The 26,433-nt window shown below is 46.9% G+C and overlaps 1 protein-coding gene and 1 pseudogene across 1 annotated transcript; one reads left to right on the top strand and one right to left on the bottom strand.

Annotated features, from left to right (window-relative positions):
• Positions 1-9,048: 9,048 nt before the first annotated feature.
• On the bottom strand, positions 9,049-11,155 carry LOC136458106 (early nodulin-like protein 18). Its single transcript, XM_066458103.1, has 2 exons — positions 10,807-11,155; positions 9,049-9,802 (listed from the first exon to the last, which is right to left on the bottom strand). Exons 1-2 carry the CDS (start codon positions 11,030-11,032, stop codon positions 9,267-9,269), a joined length of 762 nt encoding a protein of 253 aa, XP_066314200.1. The 5' UTR covers positions 11,033-11,155; the 3' UTR covers positions 9,049-9,266.
• A 1,300-nt stretch (positions 11,156-12,455) lies between these two features.
• Positions 12,456-24,835, top strand: LOC136460509 (beta-glucuronosyltransferase GlcAT14A-like; annotated as a pseudogene).
• Positions 24,836-26,433: the final 1,598 nt, after the last annotated feature.

Genomic DNA, 26,433 nt, shown 5'->3' with positions numbered 1-26,433 from the left:
AGGCTCTACTTATAAAGGCAGAACGTTCAGTGGTCCTAGCGCATGGTCCACCAGGGTTCCCGCGCGAGATCACTACGGGACAATCGGCCAAATTCTACGCGTTCGAGGCAAGCAACGTGCGATGCCATTACTGACTAGTATGATTGTAGGGCAAGGGTCTGACAAGAGCGTAGCAAGGGGTATGGGGAGACATGGGTCATGACCGGCAGTGAACCACGGGCGAATGTGGAGCACGAAGCCATAGTGCGGACCTAACTCTAGAACAGAAACTGAGTCATTCGTGCATAATACGACGCGCATGACACCTATGGATGGTGTATCTACAAGTAATACGAGTACTATAATGCATAGGTAGGATATGCATGAATGCACAGTCCTATATGTCCTTTCACTGTTACCACATATAGGGCAACCGTTCTCAGAATTTTGGCACATCGTTCTCTCCCTGTAACTAGTCGATACTATCGAACTATGCTCGAGTCAGTGTACCTATAGAAAACTTAATCAAGCCTATCTAAGTCAGCAGAGTGCCATCTATCCTAGATACATAACCATAGTAATAGGGCTACTTATATAACTTTGCATATAAACGTCCTAACTTTTTGCAACAATGGGTTGTCACATTTTAGTTTAGAAAAGGTTTTCAAAGCTTTATTTCCTCATTTATGCTCTGATACCACCTGTGGCAGAACCACCTAATTTAATGCCTCATAGGAGTGCTTGTCTTCCATTAGACACTAAGCACTCAAGGGAGAACACTAGATTACTCGGTTCCGTCGGGCACACCCCAGGGGAGAACCTGAAAAATCCACATTTTTGCCATCAGGATCACAAATGAGAGAATAAAGCTTACATCATTCATAACCATTTCTTACATCACTTTTAATACAATATCATAGTATAATATTTATTAATATAATAGCGGAATGAAATCATATTATCAGAGTTATAAACAATTTAATTGAATAGCGGAATAGAAACATGTGAACAGAGTTACAGCGGAAATAAACATCTATTAATGACATGATGAAATGTTGATATATAGACTACGACAACAGATTATGAAACTTTTGTTTATAAAAGTATTTAATGGTAGTTATAAATAACAACTACGATCGCAACATAAAGGAAATCCTCTCTGAGCCCACCAGGAGGAATCCACACATAAAGGTCAGCTCAAGCCTCCACCTATTACCTACAACAGGGGGAATAAAACCCTAAGTACTCAATTGTACTCAGCAAGACTTACCCGACAGGAGAAAAGAAAAGACTCTAAGGATATGCAAGGCTATCTGGCTTATGGGTTTATTGCATTTGCAGGAAGCATTACTAAGTGTGCGTCCTTATATTCGATTTTTATTAATAGCCACATTGGTTCATTAACTAACCATTCTATGTAAGCACCTATGCTACTTTCAAGTAGGTGGTAAGCAATCAGATTTCTTTTTCCATCTTCCATTCTTCATGTTCTTACTATGATGCTAAACCATAGACAAGTCATATCGGATCAGCCCGACGATTCACGAATCAATGCCCCCAGCTGGGTACCCCGAAAACACACGCCCCGCTTGTACCCCAGGCACAAGCAGGACCAACCCATCACTCTCCTGTCTCGGGTGTCTAGGTCCCCGTCCAAACTAGGACTCCAAGCCCCTGCCCCTGAGTCCCGGACTCAGTGCGGTGCTAAGGACCTCCTCCACCAAAAAGGAAACCCTGAATAGTCGGTCCAGGAAAGAGCCAGATCCACGACAAGAGAGCAACAAGTCTTCCAAGCGCCCATACACAAGTATGTGCCCGAGATAATAAGTCTGTGACCTGCCTAGAGTCATATGCAACTGATCGGTCCTTAACCGACCAGACAGGGAAAAACGGTGTAACCAAGCTATGACCCACCTCTGCGGCGACACAACTTCTTACACCCACCAATACCCAAACCATATTCCCTGCCCGGTCACCATTTTCCTTTCCACCATTTTATATATTCTAGGTGATAATCATATAGTAACATATTTCCTATATCTCGCAAGTGACAGGCAATCACTCGACTTCTACCGGAGTCCTGTAGCATAGCAATCTACACGATCCTGTCATACTAAGTAAGACTCATAGGGTAAAGATATATATGCAAGTGGGTTTCATTCAACTCCTTGAAACTCAATGCACAAATATAATTTAAACTACAGAAAGTAGGGGTTATGCACCGGGGCTTGCCTGGGTAAGTAACATTATAAAAGTTAGCATTTCCATCTTTAGGATCCGTTCACCAATACATCCGTCTTCGGCTCGGCTCCAATGTCACATCCACGTGCTTATCATCTAGCGCACCTAAATGAGATGCAATGATGCAAATGCATGAATGCAAAGAAAGCACACATAATGTATCACATAAAGGCACTCAAGATAAGTATTAGGTTTATAATCAATTATTAAGTTTTTATTGCAATAACACGTGTGAGAGCAACATAAATTATTAAGTTTTTATTGCAATAAGGTGGGCAAGGCCGCCTACGAGCAGAGCCGTGGCAGGTGACAGTGCTGTCGCGTTTGAGGGTGCTCACGGCGAACTGGCAACGTCAGACCAAACTAGTACAAAAGGAAACCCAGGAGGTATTAAGGCGATGCTAAGACTCGGCTTGAACAGGACAGAGAGGAAACGAAGCAGCGCAATTGTAGAGCTCCATCTCCGGTGACCATGGTGGACCACAAGCATAGGATTCCAAAACTTGTCACATACTATTGATGGATGGCAACGAGGTCTTGCCCAGGGCTATATAACAACCGGGAGCACTCACAGCTACGAGGAATTGGAATGGAAGTCACTGGCATAGATGAATTTCTAAAATGAGGCAGAGGCGGTCGTGGCTGCTCGGTGGCTCAGATGGCTCCGGGACGGCGTGGGACACCGGTGGTGTGACGACGGCGTACGCGCGGGGAAGGAGTGCGTGGACCGGTGGTGGTAGCCACGGCGCAGCAAGCTCCTCGGCACCGGCGATAGGGAGATGTGTGGCCACGACAGGCCTGACTGGCGTGCTCGCGCGTGCAGAGGCGGCGATGCGAACGCTGGGGTGAAAGAGGAGGGTAGCACTGCAGGCATAGGGACGCGGTAGCCGTCTAGAGTGGACCGTGGGGGCACGCGCGGGGGGTGGCCGGCACCAGCGCTCCTAGGCTTCTAACGCAGCGAGGAGGGCGTAGCACGGAGGGTGGCGGTCCAGCACAGACGCCGACAACGGCGTAGCAACAGCGGGGCACTGAGGCCTTACGCGTGCGAGGAGGGGAAAAGGGATGTGATGCTGGCACGCAAGGAAATGGGAGGAGCGGCACTACTGAGCAGCAGGCCCAGCGCGGCGTGAACGAGCGTGTGCGCTCGCGCGTGGTGGGAAGGGGCTATGGTGGCCCAGAGTAGGAGGCGATGGAAGTGGAGTAGCTCGGTCCTTGGCTTAAGGCGCCCGAGGCAGCAGACAAGCACACGAGGCAGGGCATGGGATGCCAGGGCTTGCCTGTGTGGTGCAGCGAAATGATAGGGAGAAAAGAAAGTGCATAGGTAGGGCAGCATGCAATGGCACTAGCAAGCTCGGTCCTCTCCTCTTGAACATGAACACAGAGCAGACAGTAGAGGTAGGCATGACAAGCAATGGAGACATGGAAGGCAGAGGGTAGGACAGCCACAAGTGCAGCCATGGCCGGAAGGACAAGAGCAGGGCCAATGAGGGAGCAAGCTCACGTGGCCAACTGCACGTCTAGTGCAGTGGCAGTAGTACCAAGCAGGAAACAGACACGTAGAGGCAAGCGGCAGACACCGAGAGAGTGAGATGGAGAAAAATAGGGCGACGGCATTTACACGGCTCGGTCATCCTTGCCCTCTCCTTGCCCATGAAGTACCATGACGAGACGCGGTGAAATTGACACGAGTTGACTCAGAAACAAGACCACATGCTTCTAACACAGGCACTCTTATATATATATATCATCGTAACAGCACTTGGCTTTGGAGCACGTTCATTCGTCGTAACTTTTATAACGATTTACTAATTTACACAAACTTCGCTTATCGCTTCCCGTATATTTTAAATCAAAAATTTGATAAACTTGTTTCAAAAGCTTTACTTAGGCCTAAATCGCAGCGCTAAAAAGAATCGTAACACCGGGGTGTTACAAGGTCATACTTGCAGTTGTCAGTCAACTCGGGGCCAAGCTCACGAGTATGGATCGAGGCCAAGCCTCGAAAGTGAAAGTGGGCAGTTGTTTCTTGTCAGCAACAGTTGCTCTTTTTAGATCCAACCGATGGTTCGCTTCAAGAATGTTGGAGGTGGTCCCGGTGATGAGGATCTGAGACATCTGCCTTGCTTGCCTACAGATCCAAAAGGCAAGGCGATAGAGAAACTTGCAACAAAGAAGCAGAAGTATCCAGATGCAGACACAGCTAGAGCAGCCGCAGTTGCCTGAGGCTGCAGAGCGTGCTAAGAGAGGAGGTGCTCGCAGTGGTGTAGTTATTGCAGATCAGCTCTCTCCATCTACGAGGGCCGCACTAGAGCAGGTTGAGCATCGTCATGGTGGTCCAGCTGGGACCGTGGTTGCGAGACAATGAGTTGTCTTGGATGAGGGTCAGCCACAGGGGGAGTCACAGCAGGAGCCATAGGCAGCAGAGCAGACTCAGGAGGGACAGCAGGCCTAGGAGACAGAGTAGGCACCTCAGCCACAGCTTCGCCGCTCTAGTCATACCCATGTCCCAGTCACACTAAGGGCAGATACATAGCAGAGGGGTTCTCGTCCACCGCCCAAACCATAGGGTCTGTCTCTAGTGACTCATCTAGATCTGAGGGCCGCCACGGCCAAGCAGGTGCATTAGCTCAGATTTGTGGAGTTTGAGCAGTGGTTTCTGCCGAGGAGAGATGAGCGTGCATCAGAGGGCTTCTACACACCACTGTAGTAGGATTTCTATAATGCATATCTTAATAGTGGAGCTATTTTCAGATCTCAAAGGGTGTGCAACATAGAGTCTATTGTTGCAGCAGCTGGAGAGCACATTCGCCCCTACCTTTCTTACTTGCCTAGGCTGTCAGATTTACTTGGACAGACAGGATTGTATGTTCCATCTTGAGTCCGTCAGTTTTATGCTTCTCTCTGGATTGACCCATAGCATAGATTCATACACTTTGCATTCAGTGGCAGAGATTACAGGCTGACGAGCACTAGGGTCAGAGAGATACTCCAACTTTAGGAGCAGCCCATCTGGCTACATGAGGTTTGCTATCGACAGACAGCGCCCCCTAGACGTCCTCATGGCGGGATGGTGCCCCCTACAGATCTAGTCCGCCACTGCTTCACAGAGCCATTTGGCGAGGGGTCTAGCAGGACACCCAGTGATCTCACTCCCACTGCTAGAGTGCTTGATGCTATTATAAGAAGGACACTGCTTTCGAGGATAGGGTATCATAAGGGCTTGACTCGTATACAGTTGTGGCTACTGAACTATCTGATGCAGCAGACAGTGTTTGATATTTGGGATCTCCTTCTATCAGAGATGGAGGATACTATTGCTGAGGGGTTCAGAGGTCACCGATAGTTGCCCTATACCCACTGGATCACATTTCTTATTCACAGGGCAGTTACAGTGAGATTGCCTAAGATGCTAGCTGAGTACAGTGGTGCTATGACTGAGTTCCCTGCATATAACCTGACTCAGATGATCCACCATAGTACACCGACTGCACCTAGCTAGTCGCGCCATCGTCTAGAGGTGCCAGAGACTGCAGGCCAGTAGGATGCTACTATCAGGGGCATAGCAGCTATAGAGGAGGAGCAGTTGGATGCTCAGCAGAGGGGATGGTTGCAAGCGACCCCAGTGACAGCTTAGATGAGGACTACCACGAGATACCTCAGATGCCTCCTCAATGACATGACCATGAGGCCGGTAGCTCCAGTTCAGCTCCACCTACACGGCTGCATCGTAGACAGACCCCGCTCTACTTGCCATACTTGAGCAGATGAGGTAGGATCAGGTTCGCTAGGCTTAGGAGACCGCCACCACATTTGCATAATTCTAGACTCGACAGGATGAGTTTTAGTGGCAGCAGCAGGCCATGCATCAGCAACAGCTCCTCATGTAGCAGTAGCTCCTTGGATTTATGCAGCATGTAGTGACAGCTATTGGGGTTTCACCGCCATAGCCTTCACCCCAGCTTGGTCAGCCTGCCACCACTTCTATGACTCCAGCGTTATAGCCTAGTGGGCTTTAGAGTCAAGGATAGCCACCAGCATAGTTTGCTTCACCTATAGAGCAGGTGTCCCAGTGGTTTGCTTTGCCTGTGTTAGCCCCGCAGTTCACACCTCTCCAGATGGGCTTCACACTAGCTCAGACTTTCTCGCTGCTAGTGCCAGAGACTATAGTGTCCAGGAGCCTTGGTGCATCTTTCAGTGAGTTGATAGGGTAGCCTACTTCGCCATATTTGCATGTCCCAGGTCCTTCTATAGTTGCACCTATTACCGGGACTACAGAGACGCTCCCTTCCTCGGTGGCATCATTAGAGCCGGCAGCTCCAGTCATAGCTGCACAATCTACGACAGTTCTAGTTATTGATCCGACCCAGACCGCTTCAGCGTCGCTTCCAGCTATAGAGGATCAGATAGCTCAGAGCTCTAGTTCAGATGATGATGGCACTTAGTTCCAGCTTGCTTCTCGTACCTCAGTGCCTGACTCGTCCACTGCAGCCCCGCCGACCGACCCTTAGGTTTTGGTGTTTGACGCCAAAGGGGGAAAGGGATCGAGTATGCTAGACTTAGGGGGAGCTTAGTTTACTTTGACTATCTTTTATATTTGGTTTTTATGTGTGATACACTATTATGCATGTGTGTGTTTACTTTTATGCATCAAACTATATTTATGTGATAGTGATATCTACGTAATTGTGATATATGACAAGTGTGCTCTCTACTTTGAATTACTTATATGTCATATCACTTGTGCTATGCTCATTTGCTTTGCTTCCGCGTTTCACTCCGATGCGAATGAGCTTTATTACTTGTACTCATGCTTATTTCATATCTTTTGAGTACATCATATTGGCTTGGGTCATATAAGCTTGCCTAACATTTTTGTTCTTATTGCCAAAAGCTTATATAAACCAAGCATGTCAAAAACCTCAACTCTTTCACATACTCGAGGTAGTATTGTCATCAATCACCAAAAAGGGGAGATTGAAAGCATCTAGGCCCCTAGTTGGGTTTTGATGATTAATGACAATACATGATTACTATGACTAACGTATGTTTTGCAGAGGCAATTAAGTTAGGTCATAGTAATGGAGATCGATTGGGCTATCATGGTGGTCATGCCCCTACGATGGAAATCATTTCGGTTTTCAAAGGATGAACGACAAGGTTAAGGATAGACTAGTTCTAAGTGTCGATTGGAGTTGAAGAGACACTTAGAGTAGTTTAGGACTTTGTTTTTCCTTTGGCCGTACTATTAAGGGGGGTATGGACTGGTAGCTTGACCTAGGTGAGTCTAGTGGGTTAGGTGTGGTGCACACTTGCTAATCCTAGCACTAGGTAGCTCCTAAAAAGCCCTTAGATCTATTGGAGCAAACTTCATTCACGTACGTTCGAAAGTTGGAAGTGAATGGAGGGTCAAATACTGACTAGACGCTGGCTCAGGGTCCAGTCAGTTCATTTGACCAAGGTGTTTTCATCTGGTGCGACCGGACGCTGAGAGGTCAAGTGACCGGACGCCAGCATCCGGTCGACTTCAGTAAGGTTCCAGAGAAGGAAAATCTCGATCGGACGCGTCCGGTCAGTGCTGATCGGACGCTGGCCTATGTCCGGTCACACTGTAAACACTGGAGTTCGGGGTGAACTGACCGGCACGTTCGGTCAACATGACCGGAGCGTCCGGTCACCCCGTAGAGGCACATAACGGTTCGCTTTTTCAGCCCATGTTATAAATACTTCCTCCATTCGTGTGTGGGGGTACTTTTGCTCATTCCAACAGCTGAGAAACACCTTTAAGAATGCCAAGAAGAGCAAGGTCCTAGTGAAGTGATTGAGATTTGAGAATCCCAAAGAGAGCCCTCATTAGTGAAATCAAGAGTAGCAAAGTGTGCATCCACCCTTCTCATTAGGCTTGTCGTGGTTAAGTGAGAGTCCGTGCTTGTTACTCTTAGTGATCGTCATCACCTAGACGGCTTGGTGGCGATTGGGAGTTTGGTGATCATCCGGAGAGCTTGTGGATGACCCAACTCAAGTTATGAGCGGTTGTGGGTGATTCACCGCGACGAAGTGTCGAAGAATCAACCCGTAGAGAGCACTTGATCCTTGCGCGGATCAAGGGGGAGCTACACCCTTGCGCGGGTGCTCCAACGAGGACTAGTGGGGAGTGGCGACTCTCCGATACCTCGACAAAACATCGCCGCGTTCCTCCTTCTCTCTTTAATTTAAGCATTTACTTTGAGCAATTCAATTCTTGTCATTTACATTCCTAGTATTGCCATGCTAGAGTAAGATTGGAATTTAGGGTGCTAAACTTTTGTGCGTTAGATTAATAGAAACACTTTCTAGGCACAAGGGGTTAATTGGGCTAACCGTAGAGTTTAATTATTACAAAGAAATTTAGAATTAGCCCAATTCACCTCCTCGGGCATCTTAATCCTTTCAGTATGGAATTTGTGTTTGTTTGTCGTGGTGTGGGGGTGTGTGAGGCTGGGGGCATGTGCCCCCTTATTCTTCGTTTAGGCTAACTATAGTTGGTAAGATCTATGGATGATGGATTCTTTTTTTTGTGGCGTTCCTATTGAAATGTAGGTGTTAAGATTTACAACATGCATGTTGAATCTTGACGTGCTCGAGGACAGCTAGAGATAAAAGATAGCACCGCACACAGATGGGAGAGGTTATTTTTTATAACAGAAAATGTGCATACATGTCGTACTACAATTTGCAAGATACTCATTAGTTACTCCCTGTCATGAAATGGGATGATAGGGTCATGAGAAATAATTAAGATACTTTTCATCCCATCTATCAAACTTAATCAACTCTAATGAAAATGATGACTTGGCTGCTCCAAAGAATGGGATTGTTATTCACATCATTATGTATTACGAAACACGGTACGAATGAAATAAATAGCCACAATATACAAGTGAAAGCATTTCACTAACAACTAAACATATTTCATCTATATATAGAAACCCTTCATTCAGTAAACTCATAAATTAATTATCAGGCCCAACAAGCTCCACACAAACAAAAGAGAAACTAACGTATGCCACCTACATCGTGAAGAGCAATGTGATGAGCATCGTCACGGTCACGGGCAGAGCGGACCTCAGCTGGCTGGCAAGAGTCCGACGAGCAGTGGAGGAGCCCGAGGTGGTGGTAGCACTACCACCGCTCTGTTCGCCGTCGTCGTCGTCCGTGGCGCTGGGCGTGGTGACGTTCTTGGGGTGGCTGAAGTCGAGCGCGGCCGCTCCGTCGGCGGCGGGCCCTGCCCCTGCGGAGGAGGGCGCCGGCGCGTCGGCGGCGACGGGCGGCCTGAGGTCAGGCGGCAGTCCCTGGCCGTGGGCCACGTCGATGGCGAAGTGCTGGCCGCTCTCGCACTGCTCGCCATCGTAGTTGCCCGAGAAGAAGTAGGCGCGGCCTTCCTTGAGGAGCGGCACGGCGACGGTGACGGCGTCCTTGCTGAACTCCGGCGCCGCGGCGGACCACTCGACGGTGTCGTCGGGGCCCGAGTCGTTGTAGTCGCAGCTCTTGTACAGCGTCCCGTTCCGCGTCTGCACCACCGAGTGGTTCTTGTCCGTGTTGAAGACTGCAGTGAAGGTGCGTTGGTTAGTCAGGCAGCACTCAGGAGAGTAATTGACCAATTAATCATGTAGTTGGATGCAATGCCCGGCTATGTAACTAATTTTCTGTGTGATGTGGCGAGTGCAACCACCAGTTAGCTAGTCAGGTAGAGGAGCTTAAGAGCTGCTGCTGCGACGTTCCTGTCACTCTGAATGGGCTGGCTATCCAGTGACAGTCATGTTAGTTGCGTTATCCAGCCGAGCAGATCAGCAGAGTGCTGGTAGTTCGTATCCAGGTCCCAACAAAAGCATACTGATGCCTTACACTTTGGCCATGTTCTTCTAACGTGAAACGACAGCAAATAAAGTAGCAGCACGCACAGGCACAGCAAAGCTGAAAGCTGAAATCTTGGATGCCAATAGTACCGAAAATGAGCATACTACTAATTGTGATGGTGATTGACAATCGACCACCTGAAAACGGAGTGGCGTTCGAGCCTTTTCCCCCCACAGGCCATGTGCACCAGGAAATGGAGAAAGGGAACATATTCCCAGACGGATCCATGCATCGGGACGCAATGGCAAAGCAAAACTGGGCCTGAAAAGGCCATGGGTCATTGCGTGCTTGGGTCATCTTCATCTAGCTGCGGTGATACCTCTGCTACCTACTCTAGAATTACTCACATTCCATAAAGCCTGTTCGGTTGGCTGGTTCGTATCGTTGCTGGTTCGTGAAGAAGTACTGCTGGCTGATTTGTGTGAGAGAAAAATACTGTTCCGGCTGAAAATTTACGATCGTTTACGACAAGCCACAGCCAAACGAACAGGCTGATGCATGTTGTCTGGCATGTTAAAACACCTGACCAGCAGGTCAGTAACCCAGATGAAAGACAGTTGATGATGACAGTAACAATGATTAACTATACTGGATCGCTTGAAATAAATCAAGGTTACCATATAGGTGGAGTGGAGTCAGGGAGAGGGCCGAAGCATGCTAGTGCAAGCAGTAGTTCAGTACTTCTCTACTCACTGAGGAAATCCCCGAGGCTGAAGTTTTTGCCGTCAGCCCACGCCTGGTAGTCCACCCCCGGCAGGGTGAGGCCGTCATACCAGCCCTTGTCGTCGCCGACGGTGTAGTTCTTGTACGCGTCGGCGCCGCGTGGGGCGGTGACAACCAGCGCGGCCACCACCGCCGCCGCCGTGAGGCACGGCACGATCATCTGGCCGCGGCGGCCGCCGGAGGAGAGCAGCACCATTTCGGTAGTGCTGTATGGTAGGTTGCCTCTCGGGGAAGAGACGCACAGATGCTAGCTGCTCTCCTGATGGATGATGAGTGATGTTTGTATCATTGGGGGTTGGGGAGATGCATGGGGCCGGCTTAAAAGAGTGATGGAGCGAGCTCTACAGAAAGAGAGAGTTGCTTGGTATCGTATCTTTTCTTTCATAATAATGGAGTTGTATGACTCGACATGCGATTCTGCCGTATTGCAGGAATGCCACTATATACCGGGCCTGTTTGGTTACTGCAGTGTCACCTAAATTTTCTGTCATATCGAATGTTTGGACATATGCATGGAGTATTAAATATAGACTAATTATGAAACTAATTGCACAACTTGCGACTAATTTACGAAACAAATCTTTTAAGCTTAATTAGTTCATGATTTGACAACGTGGCGCTACAGTAACATGTGCTAATGATAGATTAATTAGGCTTAAAAAATCGTCTCGCAAATTAGCCTCCATCTATGTAATTGGTTTTATAATTAATCTATATTTAATAACCCTTATTAGTATCTAAACATTCGATGTGACATGAATTTTAAGAGCGACTAACCAACCAAACACACCGGAGTTGGCGACTTGGCGTGCCACGGTCACTAGTATATATGGAAAGCAACGGAGGGGTAAGCTGGGCACCAGAAAATGAGCAAGTGTGTCGCAGCGCCGGAGTTGAAGGGTGCCATTGCCTTGTTTCGTGTTGTGCTGTGTCACGGTAATGCAAGTGTGTCGGCAGGCAGTCAACTTGAGTTATAACTGGAGTTTATAATCTGTTCTGTTCTGTTATGTTGTAAACGAAAACGAAATCATGTGAGCAGGCTGCAGGCGGCGACGTGGTTCAGTTTCGGTTGCGGCGTCCCGTCATTGGATCTGCGTCCCGTCTTATCCCCTCCTTCACACTTTGACAGCTGCACCTAGTACGTACCTACTCCGTCTAAAAATACATACTCCGTCTAAAAATACTAGTATAATAACTTTATACAGTTTAGTTAACTAAACTTATTTAAAAATACTAATATTTGCTAATACTATTTTTTTAATATTTAGGCTCCGTTTGACACGTCTCTACTTCACCACTGAAGCTAGCTATTATTTTTGTCTTTAGCTTTATGAACAACTTTATCAGTGGAGCTGGAGCCTTTAATAATAAATCGTTTGGTAAAACAGCTTAACATATAGGGCTCCTTAAAACATGCATGCTCTTACAAAACCTCATACAAGATCCACTAGGACTACGTGAAGCCACTATTTTTGGCTCTACCCTCCACAGTGAGAGCACATTTTTAAAAGCTCATTGAGTAAAACTATTTGGACGTTTTACTCCATTTGGCACACTCATTTAAAATAGGATGATTATTCAAACCAAACACCCGTCTTAAGCTCAGGTCTTTGGTCAAAATGAGGATATGTACCCACGGGCGGAGCCAAGGCCCGGCCACCCTGGGCCGGTGCCCGGTCTCACCTGGTGAAGTGCACGTCAAGAATATTCAGAGTGTCCAGGCACCGAACAAGCGCAGTAGCGCAGTACAAAATTTCTTCTCGCACTACGTGAAAAACGCTTTACAGTAACGGGATAATTTTTTTTAGGGGTGACCGGTGATGGAGCCGCCGCTACAGTGACGTGTTCGGAATCCACGAGACCAACTGCCCCTACAAATGGAACAGTAGGGGCGACTGGTGATACGAGCCGTCTCTACAAATGGGTAGGATTTGTAGGGACGGCTCACTCACCAGCCACCTCTACAAATAGCAACAACAGGGGCGGCTGGTGATTGAGCCGCCCCTACAAATGCCGCTATGGAAACTTACGAGCAACTGGGCCTAGGGTTTGGCACCCGCACCCGCCGGCCTTTCTGCCCACCCAAAGGCGCTAGCACTTGCACGCGTATAAAACAGAGGGTGCACACTGGTTAGGGTTTGGCACCCGCACTTGCCGCCGCCGGCCTCCTTCCGCCCTCCGCCCTGCCGCAAAGCGTCTTCCCCAAGGACTCCCGCCCTCTCCCGTGCCTCCTCCTCACCTCCCTGCTACTGCTGCTGCTGCTGACCCTCCACCTCCTCTCCTCATCCTCCTCCCCCGCCCCTCGCTGTTCCCCTCCGCAGCCTCCGCGGGCCCCGCGCCGCCCTCGCTCGCGTTCCTCCTCACGGGATCCGCGGGCGACGTAGACCGCCTCCAACGGCTTCTCCTCGCCACCTACCAACCCCGCAATGTCTACCTCCTCCTTCTCGACCGCGCCGCCTCCGTGGACGACCGTGCACGGCTCGCTCGCAGTGCACGGGCTGCCCCCGGCTGCGCCAACGTCCATGTCGTCGGGGACCCTAGGTTCGCCAACCCGCGTGGGGCCTCCGCGCTCGCCGCCACGCTGCACGGCGCCGCGCTGCTGCTGAGGGTCGACCGGGGCTGGGACTGGTTCGTGCACCTCGACGCCGATGAGTACCCGCTCGTGACACCCGATGGTGATTCCTCTCTACACCTATCCTGCTACATTTTGGTGTATATATGCGGTAGAGTTCCTGAGATTTTTTTTATGTAGATTTAGGTATTTGGGTGATCAAAAGAGTATTTATCTATATCTATTTTGTTTTAATAGATTGTTAATGTTTGCATGAAATGTTCCGTAGTTTGTTTAACATTGATAGATCTGTCTGCAACTCTGGATTTGGCGTTATCAAGTAGGTGAATCAATTTATTGTACATGATAGTTCCCTTTCAGAAGATCATGCTAATGCATGAGAATGGATATAGAAAGGTTTGAAAGAATGGGGCTAGGATGGCTTTAAGGAATACAACTCGTTTTTTGGTAGGTCTCTAAAGGAACAGGTTGAAACTAAATAATCAGTTTGTTGTATCATCTTGTGCCGATTCACCAAGGAAAAAAATTCACTTCATCTATAAAAGTGATAGAGCTGGAGTGCCCGATCCTTCGGTGAGTGGAGGATAACTACGATTTGGTGGGTGTCGACCCTCGCGATTCGACTACGACGAACAAGTCCGTGGCGCCTTAGCAATCGCTGAACCAACTCCCGATGGTTATTGACCTTGCTGGTGCAAGATCAACCTGATCACGAAGATTAATTCCTGCTGGCAATCGAAGAACAAGCAAGAATTTGAGGCGAGCAACCTTGAATATTACTCGAAGGTGGGGTTCCGAATTACACGAAGACGAAGCTTCGGAAGCAGCAATGGCTAACTTAAGCAAAACAAAACCCACCTCTAGGAGGGGGTGCAGCCCCTGGCTAAATAGAGGAAGGAGGCATGGGAAAGGTAGGCGTCCGGTCTGCCCACAAGGAAGGGAATAGGCGCCCTTCCAGCCAACGCCATCCCCTTGATCCCCTTTCTTAATTTAGGTGGCGCAGCACCTATTTGGTTTATTACTTGACAAAAATAAAGATACATAGGTGGCGCATGCACCTAAACACAATATGAACTTTATGCTTCAAATCCATAGGTGGCACATGCACCTAGGTCTCCTTGGGTCCTTCGTTCTTTAACAGCATGATGAAGTTCAGCTCACGTGAACGGGCGCGATTAAGTGGTCCTGAAAACGCCTCCTCTCCTGGTGGCGCCTGTGCTGCGCCTGTGCTGGTCCTCCTCTCCTGGTAGTTCATCAAAATCAGCACGCGTAGCAAGTAAAATAGGAGCATGTAGCTTAATCTCTTTAGACGTGGCTAGTTGTTGTTGGCATTGTTTTAATGCTTTAGTAGCCCTAGCAATGTCATCTTTCACAATCTGTTCAGGGGTCATTGGATGAAGAATAATTTTCTTGCCCTTAAACAGTAATGAATAATGATTTGTGCAACCATGATGTAAACAATCAGTATCATATTGCCACGGCCTACCAAGCAACAACGAACATGCCTCCATAGGAACAACATCGCAATCAGTATAATCAGAATAAGAACCCATGGAGAAGTGAACACGTACTGAGCGTGTTGCCTTTAGTTTGCCACCCTGGTTGAGCCATTGAATGTGGTAGGGATGTGGATGTGGACGCGTTTGGAGAGACAACTTCTCCACCAGATCCATACTTGCCAAATTGTTGCAACTACCGCCGTCAATGATGATGCGAATGGATTATTCTTGCACAACGCCTTTGGTGTGGAACAAAGTGTGGCGCTGGTTCTGCTCAGGTTGTGCAACCTGTGTACTGAGGACTCGCTACACAACAAGACTCTCATACTTGTCGGCGTTAGTGGCAGCCACGTGTTCTTCCGCATGTCCTGAAACGTCAGCAGCAAGCATAGCATATATAGTTTCATCGGAATCACTAGCGGAAGAATACTCACCATCGTCACGTATAATCAACGTACGCTTGTTGGGGCAGTCCCGTATCACATGCCCATAAACTTTGCAATGATGGCATTGAATGTCCTTTGTGCGGCTAGTGGAAGAGGAGGCACCCTTATTAGCTGAAGGGGGCGCTGGAGGTGGAGCTGCTGCCTTGTCACGTGACGTACTGCTAGGTGTAGAGGGCGCCGTAGGGGCTGAATGGGACAAAGTAGTGCGACCTACAAAAGAGTTAGAATGGGTCCTTGCTCATCGTCCCTGCACTTCACGTTCAGCTTTGCAAGCATATTCAAACAAAGTAGTAATATCATCGTAGTGTTTATAATCAAGAATATCCTGAATTTCACGGTTCAAACCACCACGAAATCGTGCCATCGCAGCATCATTAGTCTCAACTAAACCACAACGAATCATGCCGGTTTGTAACTCCTGATAATACTCTTCTACAGATTTGGTTCCTTGCTGAAAACGCTGCATTTTATTAAGCAAGTCTCGTGCATAATAGGAAGGAACAAATCGGTGTCGCATGATAGTTTTTAATTGCTCCCAAGTTGTGGGACTGTTATTAGGGTGTTTGTTGCGATGCTCACGCCACCAAATTGATGCAAAATCTGTAAACTCACTAGTAGCAGCCCTAACTTGATATTGTGCAGGAACATCATGACAATGAAATTTCTGATCTACCGCAAGTTCCCAATCAAGATACGCACCTGGATCATATTTGCCATTAAATGAAGGAATCGTGAACTTAATCTTAGTAAATGAGTCATTTTGATTACGTACCACGCGCTCACCACGACGGTTGCGGTGGTGCCCTCCATGGCGGTCTTGGTCGTCGATCTTGGTATCGCCACCATAATCAAATTCCGCACGTTGAACAACAAGTTGTTGTGCCAACTCATCAAGGCGTGTAGTGAGTGTGGCAAGGCTGGTGGCGTGGGCAGCTTGTGCTTGCTGCATCTCCGTGAGCGTAGCATTTGTGGCCATTTGAGCGTCCTAAAATTGACCCACTTGCTCGTTGGCGATCCTAATCTCCTCTGCCAAGCCCTCCACGTGCTCGTTCATCTTGCGATTGAAGTGGTGAATGATGCCTTTAGTGCGTGGGGATTGAGGCATGGCGTCCTGATCAGCTGGCTCCCCTGACATTGTTAGTGGAAAAGCAACGAACACAAAAACAAGTATGTGCCCTAAAGCTAAAAGGATGTGGTGCTGATCAAGGCACTCAAACTAAAGCTGTTATCAAACTCTTACCCGTTCTTACCAAGCTCGCAGGGGTGACTTGCAACCAGCGGTACAACCTTCCAAAGATTGAATGGAGTGATTGCCAGAGGACACAGAGCTTGATCGCTGTAGAAAATTTGTGGAGTTTTGGGAAGGCTGCACTCAATTTCAAGGGTTAGCACAATCAAACAGCAATGCAAGGTTGAATAATAGTGCTAAACACGTCGCTATGCTGCTGGAAACAAGTGTAAACGTGCAAAGGAAGCAAAGGTGGGGCGCCCAAGGGGGAAGGCGCCCTAGTGTGTTCCTGTCCAGAGAGGAAGACCAGCGCCCAAATCAGGGTGGTGCACAACAGTCGGAATTCTTCTTTCCAAAACTTGACAATCTGAAATAAGGAAGAATATTGCACCAAATCACAAAACAGGGAAGGGGGGGTGGCACCCAACAGGGGAAAAGGCTTGCCTCCCAAATGTAATTCTATTGCCTTGTATGGTGCGGCTTTTCCTTTCCTTCTTTTTGCTTTCCTTGTTTGTTTTTTTAAATATATTGGCACCTTGCCTTTTTTTTTTGCCTGGATACTTTCCCTTTTGCGCACAAACAAAACTTGCCTTAACCGACCGAGGCAAACTTTCCAAAACATGGCAGGAGGGGGGCGCGCCAGGAAGGGAAACCGTGGTAGGGCGAGGGCGCGCACCAGGGAGGGGGAAGATGGTGAAGAGGGCGGCGTGGTGGTGGTGGACAGAAACGACGATGAAAACAACGACGACGAACACAAAGTGACTAGCAACTATTGACGCAAAGCACACAAATTCAACAACGTAAATTACTAAATGAAATGTGCAAGGCTCAAAAGGTGCTAGGACAAAGGTCGAACCTGATTGTTGTTTTGGTTTTGTGGACGATAGGACGATGAACAATCTGGAAACTAAAGGATAAACTCGATAAAACTCATCGATCAACCTGATCTTTGATACCACTTGATAGAGCTGGAGTGCCCGATCCTTCGGTGAGTGGAGGATAACTACGATTTGGTGGGTGTCTACCCTCGCGATCCGACTACGACGAACAAGTCCGTGGTGCCTTAGCAATCGCTGAACCAACTCCCGATGGTTATTGACCTTGCTGGTGCAAGATCAACCTGATCACGAAGATCAATTCCTGCTGGCAATCGAAGAACAAGCAAGAATTTGAGGCGAGCAACCCTGAATATTACTCGAAGGTGGGGTTCTGAATTACACGAAGACGAAGCTTCGGAAGCAGCAATGGCTAACTTAAGCAAAACAAAACCCACCTCTAGGAGGGGGCGCAGCCCCTGGCTAAATAGAGGAAGGAGGCATGGGAAAGGTAGGCGTCCGGTCTGCCCACAAGGAAGGGAATAGGCACCCTTCCAGCCAACGCCATCCCCTTGATCCCCTTTCTTAATTTAGGTGGCGCAGCACCTATTTGGTTTATTACTTGACAAAAATAAAGATACATAGGTGGCGCATGCACCTAAACACAATCTAAACTTTATGCTTCAAATCCATAGGTGGCACATGCACCTAGGTCTCCTTGGGTCCTTCGTTCTTTAACAGCATGACGAAGTTCAGCTCACGTGAACGGGCGCGAGTAAGTGGTCCTGAAAACGACTCCTCTCCTGGTGGCGCCTGTGCTGGTCCTGTTAGAGTAGCTGTTCCCGAGTCGGGGTTGATGTCCACGTCAAAAAGCATGCTCATGTTAGTATTTTAATTGAATTAACACTCCCAACGATTAATGGAAGTGTCACGTTAGAGTTTGTAAATAAGATTGTATTAGCTAGCTTTACTCCTGGCCACTATTTTTAAATTTCCTGCCCCTTTTTTTTAGTTTGGAAATAATGCAATTAGAATGGGGGACATAACTTGTCCCACAAAGAATATTGTAGTCTTAGGTCCCGTTTAGTTCCGGAATTTTTTTGCTTTTGACTACTGTAGCACTTTCGTTTTTATTTGGCAAAAATTGTCCAATTATGGACTATTTAGGCTTAAAAGATTCGTCTCACGATTTCTCGGCTAACTGTGTAATTAGTTTTTTTTCGTCTACATTTAGTACTTCATGCATGTGCCGCAAGATTCGATGTGACGGGTACTGCGCAAAAATTTTTGGTTTTTGGATGGAACTAAACGGGGCCTTAGTCAACCAATGCTTTCGATTGGTTTTCATTGAGCTTGGGCAGCAGATTTTTTTTCTTCTAAGGTTTATGCTATTACTGCCTACTTGAGTCCATGAATTTATGAATGGAGCTAGCATGCATTTATGAATGGAGCTTGAAGCCATGGGAACTTGCTACTTTAATCTTATCAGGGTTTACGATAGCTGTTTGTTACTTTTACTCATTTATGTCATAAATTGTTGACAGCTAGTGGAAAGGTATTAGATGGTAACTTGATTTCCAAATTGTTTGCAGACCTCTTGCATGCTTTTTCATACCTACCGAAGGATCTCAACTTCATTCAGCATACTAGCTATATTGGTTGGAAGGAGTAAGGGCACTTTATCATTTTTGGTTCTAGTCTCTCTCTCAATTTAGGGCTGGAAGTTATTTACATTGTCTGTCTGTCTCTGCATCCAGGGAAAGACAAATAAGGCCAATCATCGTTGATCCTGGTCTATATCTCTCATCCGGCAATGACATTTTTTATGCCACCCAAAAGCGTGATCTGCCAAATGCTTATAAACTGTTTACAGGTGAGGGAGTACTGTCTTTAATCTATCACTACCGCATGACTCACACAGTTGACCAAGAACAGTGGTGACACGGTCCAATTAGTCTGTTGTTGATGCCTGTTATATGATTACCAGAGCAAAGCATGCTTTTGTGAAAAACTACCTCTGTTGTGACCCAAAAAATGATTGCACTCACTTTTTTGAAACTTAGCTACAAATATACAAAAGGGATATTTAGATTTATAATCTGGAAATTCCATCATTAGATTTTTCACCAAGTAATGCCCGAGGTTTGTATCGTCCAAAATGGTAATTAAGTGAAGATATTTTGGGGTGGGCATGGGTTTGTTACCAGTTAACTTTCTTACGTTGATTATCATTCCTTTACCCAGGTGTGCATTTGTGCTACTGAACAGGGGAGGGGTGGTGATAGCAACAACTGTAGTGATAATGACTCCCACAAGCAAACTGAAAACATTTTCTCCGGAGGGTACTTAGATGAAGCTGATGATAGTTTTCCCTGTCTCACTCGGAGACATTGACATGTTGCTTCTTTATTTCAATTTGCTTGGTCCTCATTGTATTTTAAGCTTATTTTTTGATCAAATTTAGGATCTCTATTATCTAGTATTTTTTGGACACCGCAACTATTCCTATTTAAATCCGTGTCTGATTACTTAATTAGCAAAGTAATGGTGAATGACTCAAATCGATTTGCATATCTGGTCGAATTTGAATTGTAAATTTGAATTTTTTTTAGCCGAAAAATGTATTGTAGCGGCGGTTGGTACTGTAGCTGTCCCTACAAATCGATTTGTAAGAGCGGTTTGGGAACCGCCTCTACAAATACATGATTTGTAGAGACGGTATGGTAAGGGCGGCTGGCTGAGCCGCCTCTACAAACGATCTACAGCCGCCCCTACAAAGCGTTTTTCACGTAGTGTCGGTAGACTATGTAGGCGGTAGTTATCGATAGAATATGGGTTAGTTTAATAATTTGGTTATCTAATTTTACTTTCATATACAATGCTTTATATTATGCAGTAGTTTCCTATTGATAGGGCTCCGGCTCCAGCTTCTCACTTCTCCTTGCAATGAGCTCCGTTAAACGGGCATCTAAAAAGGGCTTAAAAAAGTCCGAAGAAGTTAGAGCTATTTTTTTATAGAGGAGCCGGAACCGTAAAAATATGGCTTATTTCAATTCCTCCTCACAAATCTAATACAAATTATTACAAACTATCACCAAAACTATTTTTCAATGTTTTTCAAAACAGCTCTAGCTCCATAAAAAAACTACTCCACCTAAGCAGCCAGATCCATCTTAGAAGTTGGAACCATGCCACACGGATCATTAGTAATAGGCTCCGCCACTGTATGTACCTACCTATTTTTAAGTGGCCGTACATCACCTGTCGCACTCAATCCAGGTCCGACTACAGGACGTCCAGCCATGAGGGGTAAGTGCTTGTTTAGTTGGGTGAAATTTGAGAATTTAGTTATAGTAGCACTTTCATTTTTATTTAGCAATTAGTATTTAATTATACACTAATTAGGCTCAAAATGTTCGTCTCGCGATTTCCAATTAAACTGTGCAATTAGTTTTTTTTTCATCTACACTTAATGCTACATATACGTATCGCAAGATTCAATACCATAGCTACTATATCACTTTTTGAGAAAACTTTTTGAACCAAACAAGGCCAACATGCACGGAAGGAACACAAGATAACGAAAGTTCACGTGTCCGTGATGTACTTCATCAGTACCTGCTCGGTGCTACTACGGGCAGTTGTAATAGGCTCAGCTTTGATTGTCTGCTTTAATTAAACAATGCAGCTAGGTGCTCGTGTTCGGTTGTTCTTATTTAACATGAACCAAATCATCGCAACTGCAAGAGTTCTTTGCTGATTCCACCGCACAGCTGCGCCTAATTGTTTATGCTTTTGCCACGAAAGAAATCGGACGACAAAGACGGCTTACCTACGGATTGAAGCTGAATTTTGACCTGTGATTTTCTCCGTTTCTTCAGCAGCTGCTTATCTGTATCATGTGTTTCTTCTACGTTCAGGCTCTAGTAGTTCCTGGAGTGGAGGACGCTAGAACTACAAGGACGTCCATGCCGTTGCCACGACGTGCCTTTGTATCAGCGACGTCGCTGCAGTGCAATGAGCTGTTCTGTCTCCAACGGTAAGAACGCAAACACGAGACATATTTCATGATTTAAGTCACGTACAGGGAAAGGGTCTCGCTCCAAAAAAAAACTTCCTTCTCCAACAGCGAAGACTCCCGTCCGGTGCCGCTTGCTCCTCCGTCTTCGTCTTCCCCGTGGCCGGCCACCGAGCTACGAGATCCGGCGCGAAGAACAGCGATGCCTCCACTGAAGAACAGCGATGCTGCAAAGAACGAACAGAAAAGACAACGCACGAACCGAAGAATAAACAGAGAACGACGGACACAAAATCAACAAAAAATCGGTCAAATCACAATGATTCGTTCCCAAACTTTGCACTGACCATCACAAGGAAGCTGTCGAGCTCCTCCTAGAAGATCATGGCTCAAACCAACCTCAATCTCTGGGAAAAACATATCATGGCCAAGATCACGAAAAAGTCCCCAAAAACGAAATTCAAAATTCAAGCTAAATTCGTGAGGGATTTGAAGGGGATCATATCAAAGATGCTCCCTAAGGTCCTAGCAACATTTCCACTCAACCAATTCCACGAGATTCGGGCTCAAACACGAAGAACAAAAAATCCCCAAAAAGGGCTCTGAAAATAGGAAAAAGAAAAACGCACGGGAATCAAAGATTTAGCATGAAATTAGACAACAAGCACAGCTAAATCACGAAGGCATCATCTTTACAAGATGAGGACTAGCCTCCTCCCTTCATCCACCCACTAAAAATGAAGAAATCAAGAGAAAAGAGCCCGGAGGTGGGCGACGGGAGCGAGAGTGCTCCCAGATCCGGCGAGGTAGCCAAGCCGGCGGCTCCGGAGGTGCTCCCACGGCGCCGCCCGACTCCCTCCCCGCCTCGCCGTCATCGTCGGGCCCCCTCGCCGGCGAGCTCCCTCCCTTGCGCGGTCGCGCCAGACTCCCGCTCCCGCCTTGCCTCCTTCACGCCGTCGCGCCACAGAGATATGGGTCGAGGAGAGAGAATGATGTTTTTTTACGTTTCCTTTGGGCTGGTAGCCAAAATGCGTCGTGTGGATGGGTCACCCGTTGAAGCCGGTATTTGATAGGCAAAGCACTGTGCGAGACTTATTTTTGGATTTGGCTACCTCTGCTGCAGTCCCAGTCGCCATGAGAGCCCATTGCATACGCCTGGCTGTGCTGCTTGTGCAGTCTTTCCAGGTGGGTGGTCAGTTTACATCATTCACGACGACTTCTGCACGGGAGTCGGGAGTATATGGATGGATCATATGAGATAGGATGGCGTACCCTTAACGTACTTATCAAGACTTCCTTTTGGCATGAACTCGAAGCATAGCAACCTTTGCCGTTCCTCTGCCATGACATGCTTCCCCTCACACTTGCACAGCTTCCCTTGTGTGTCAGCACAGTAGCCTAGGAATCGTACTATCAGTCTGTTCGTCTTGTGCTGATACCATCGTTTAAGATCGTGGATTATTACTGTTGACTGGTTTGGTGTGAGAGAAAAATACTGTTCTGACTGAAAATTTATGATCCTTTATGACAAAGTCAATAGGCTGTATATTTCTACGTTTCACCCTCATCAGACTGTCAAGCTCTTGGTAGAATTTCTTCTCATCGACCTCAAACGTTTGGGACAGCTTTTTCACACCCACTGTTCCTTTCTGAAGCAATCCCTGAGGTGAGTTGCCTTGTCAGCATGAACTTGAACCTTTCTGTGAAGAACATTTCAGAACAGTACAAACATATATAAGCAGTACTTTTTTCCAGTCAACGAACAATATTTTTCTCTCACACCAAATCAGTCAACAGTACTTTCAGCCATGGCTTATTGGCAAAACAAACCCATGCGAAAAGGGCATATATCCATAGTGGCAGTAACACGCTGATATCCATAGTCTCCCTGCAACCTGACAAAACCATGCATGTGGCATATATCCGTAGTGGCAGTAACACGCTGATAATTATCCTTCACAACGCATGCTTTTTACACGTTTACACATTGATGCTGTCAGCTTACATCATGCTGATGTCATATACATATTTTTGTTCTATCTTAAAAAATACCAACACAGTAATTCTACAAATCTTCGTACAGTATCTAGCCCCTACATTTTACCCTATCTACATTACTATTCTATTCTGTCTCACCTTAATTCCGTTCAGTCCATGACCTTGCATTTTTTAAAATCTAGTCCTTGAATTTTCTGATATTCACTTTTCTCCGTATTTATCTTTATTTAAAAAATGTCGGTTTTGCATTTAGCCTCTAAACTTTAAACGCTCATAATTTTTAAGCGTAGCTATATTTTTAGTGGTTTTTTTTTGCGCTCATGCGATCATTGAATTAAGGAGGCATACACGTTAGAAGCTTTTTAGGTGTATTTGTTATGATTCCTGTTGTTGCTATCTATCAAAGAAGAGCTGATCAAGGTTGAACGAGAAGGAAATATCAAGTGTCTGGAGGCAAGTATCCTTGACCATCTTGCACCTACTTCATTTTATTTTGAGTCAGTATAGTTGGACCATTAGTTGCATGCGGAGTCTAAATTTCAATCCCATGTTAGGGTTACTAGAAATTGACATATCATCTTTGAAACCTAGGTTGGTTGGGAATAGTTTGGCGCTTAGCTTTGCGGTCAAGGTTGGTTTGGGTAATTCAACTAAAACTTGTTAATTATGTTGATATGTGGCAAAGTTGGAAACTTTGCGAGATCATGGTTTGGGTTGGTGAATCCGAGCATGACAGATGGAATGATATGATGTATTTGTTGTGTTTGATCCGGTGTTTTTGGATCTACTTAAGGTCATAGGCACATTGTAAATTAGATGGTTAAGGCGAGACATAACTTTATTATGCCTTATTATGCATAAGTGTTTCTTGGATTACATACATGGTCATATACAATTGTGTGAAAAGTTGAACTACGGGAAAAAAATATCATCGTTTCGTTGTTTTTATGTGCATCCCTGAAATAAAGTCGTGGCGTTAGCACGTGCACTATACTAGTTTGGATATATTATTTTAGAACGTTCGTATTTAATGAGCTCCTAGCATATATTCGTCACTTTTACATTTTCCACCCAAACTATCATAAAATTCGAAGTTTTAGTTTAGCCCCTACGATTTATGTCATTCCCATGTAAAAGTGTATGCTACACATATTGTAAAATGCAACCTATGCAATATGATTCAACCACTTTCAACCTATGTGATTCCCACTGGCTCCCTCTCCGCGCAGCGGAGGACCCAAACTCGCCGTTCGGCTTCGCCTTCTCCTTCGACCCTGATGCAGTGGCGTTCCATCTCTTGCGTGGCCTTTTGGCGCCCGTCAGTTTCATCGGTACGCTGCTCGCTACGGCCGAATCCAAGATCGTCCCCTCCAACGAGCTTGACGAATACCTCATGGAGAATTTCTCCCGCCTCCTCGTGTAACCAAAACGAGTTCTACGACGACTTCTGCAAGGACTACCTGTGGACGCTGGTCCACTACTTGCTGCCGCTCTCTCTGGTCCACGACGGCGACCTAGCGCTTCGACGCCAGTACGTACCGAATGTTCCTCGCGGTGAACATGCAGTTCGCAGACTGCGTCATCAAGGTGGTCTCCCCGGACAACGGCGACCTCGTCATTGTCCACGACTACCACCTCTGGGTGCTCCCTGAAGGTTTTAGAACACACAAATCACAGCCCTGGCTAACCTAAAGAACAGGGAAAACTCAAGAACGAATGAAGAACACGCTGCAACGCGATATGACGAACGGCAACTGTTAAAGGACAGTGTTGTTTTCAACAGATTTAAGTGTTCAGTACATCCATGATTACAAGGTAGTTTTTCGACATAACACACACACTGAAGTCCAAGCTACTTATACCAGCAACTCTTACACACTCAACTGAGCTAAACAACTGCCTAAACACCGATACAAAGAGGTAAGATTGCAACTGCTCAGTCACGTCGCGTCGTGGGTGCGCTCACCGCGTGCACAGCAACTGCTTGATTCAAACCCGCTGCTTCCCGCCGCCAGCTTGGCCCAGCTCTGATCGTGCAGAATTACACTAACATCCCCACCTTCCTCTGCTGCAAGTGCCCGCGCGCCGGCGTTGGGTTCTTCCTCCACTCGCCGTTCCCCTCCCCTGAGATCTTCGGCGCCGTCCCCGTCCGTACGTGAAGATCTCCTCCGAGGCCTCCTCCTCCTCCCGTCCTCCGGCTGCGCTGCCTCGGTTCGTCGGCGTCCCCTGCCGTCTCCGCGCGCACACAGATCCACATGGTCGTGGGGGCCGAGCCCAACCCACGATACGTGTTCCAATTTGGTGGCGAGCCGAAGTGCGGGCCCATAGTGTACCAGGTGCCCGGAGGAGCCTCCAGCGGAGGGCAGGGGCAGCCGGTCTTCACCTGCCGGTTCAGCGCCGGCCGGAGGGCAACCAGGAGCAGGTTGGTAACTTGGTATAGTTTGGCGTGTAGTTTACGTGACACATATTTGTGTGTGCCACTTGCAACAGCTTCATCAATTTGCTTGCTCATTCAGTTATCCTTGTCTTCACGCTGTCAGTATTTTGTTTGATCGTTCATCGTTTGAATCTGATTTCATAGCTACTAAGTGCTTGTGTAGTTCATAGTTGCAGACACACACTGGACCAAGAATGCTAGGTAGACATCAGCGGGCAAGGGTGGAGCATTAACTGTTGGTCCAAACACAATTACGTGGCTTAATAGGCTGATATAAAAATCCAATGGTCAAAAATTTAAAGCTCAAGGATAAACAGATAACTCCAAATTAGCAAACCTGCACAAACAATATAAGTTTACAATAATGAAGTTTGGTCATCAGATAGCGGGTGGAGATTTATAAATAAGCCAGTTGCAGTTAACATGAGCTAATCAAATGAAGTGTGTCATCTACCTGTAAGTAGAAGCGTGCCGTTCTTTTGTTTTCCACGCGCGTATTTGCGTTGCGTTGATTTGCGAGGTTTTTGGATTGGCTTGGTTTACGCGGCGAGGGAACGGACTCTGTGGTCGTGATTTGCGAGCAG

The sequence above is a fragment of the Miscanthus floridulus genome, chromosome 6, assembly GCF_019320115.1.
Source record: "Miscanthus floridulus cultivar M001 chromosome 6, ASM1932011v1, whole genome shotgun sequence".
NCBI classification, from domain to species: domain Eukaryota; kingdom Viridiplantae; phylum Streptophyta; class Magnoliopsida; order Poales; family Poaceae; genus Miscanthus; species Miscanthus floridulus.
Note: the sequence above shows the minus strand (reverse complement) of the source record. Positions and strands in the feature narration are given on the sequence as shown.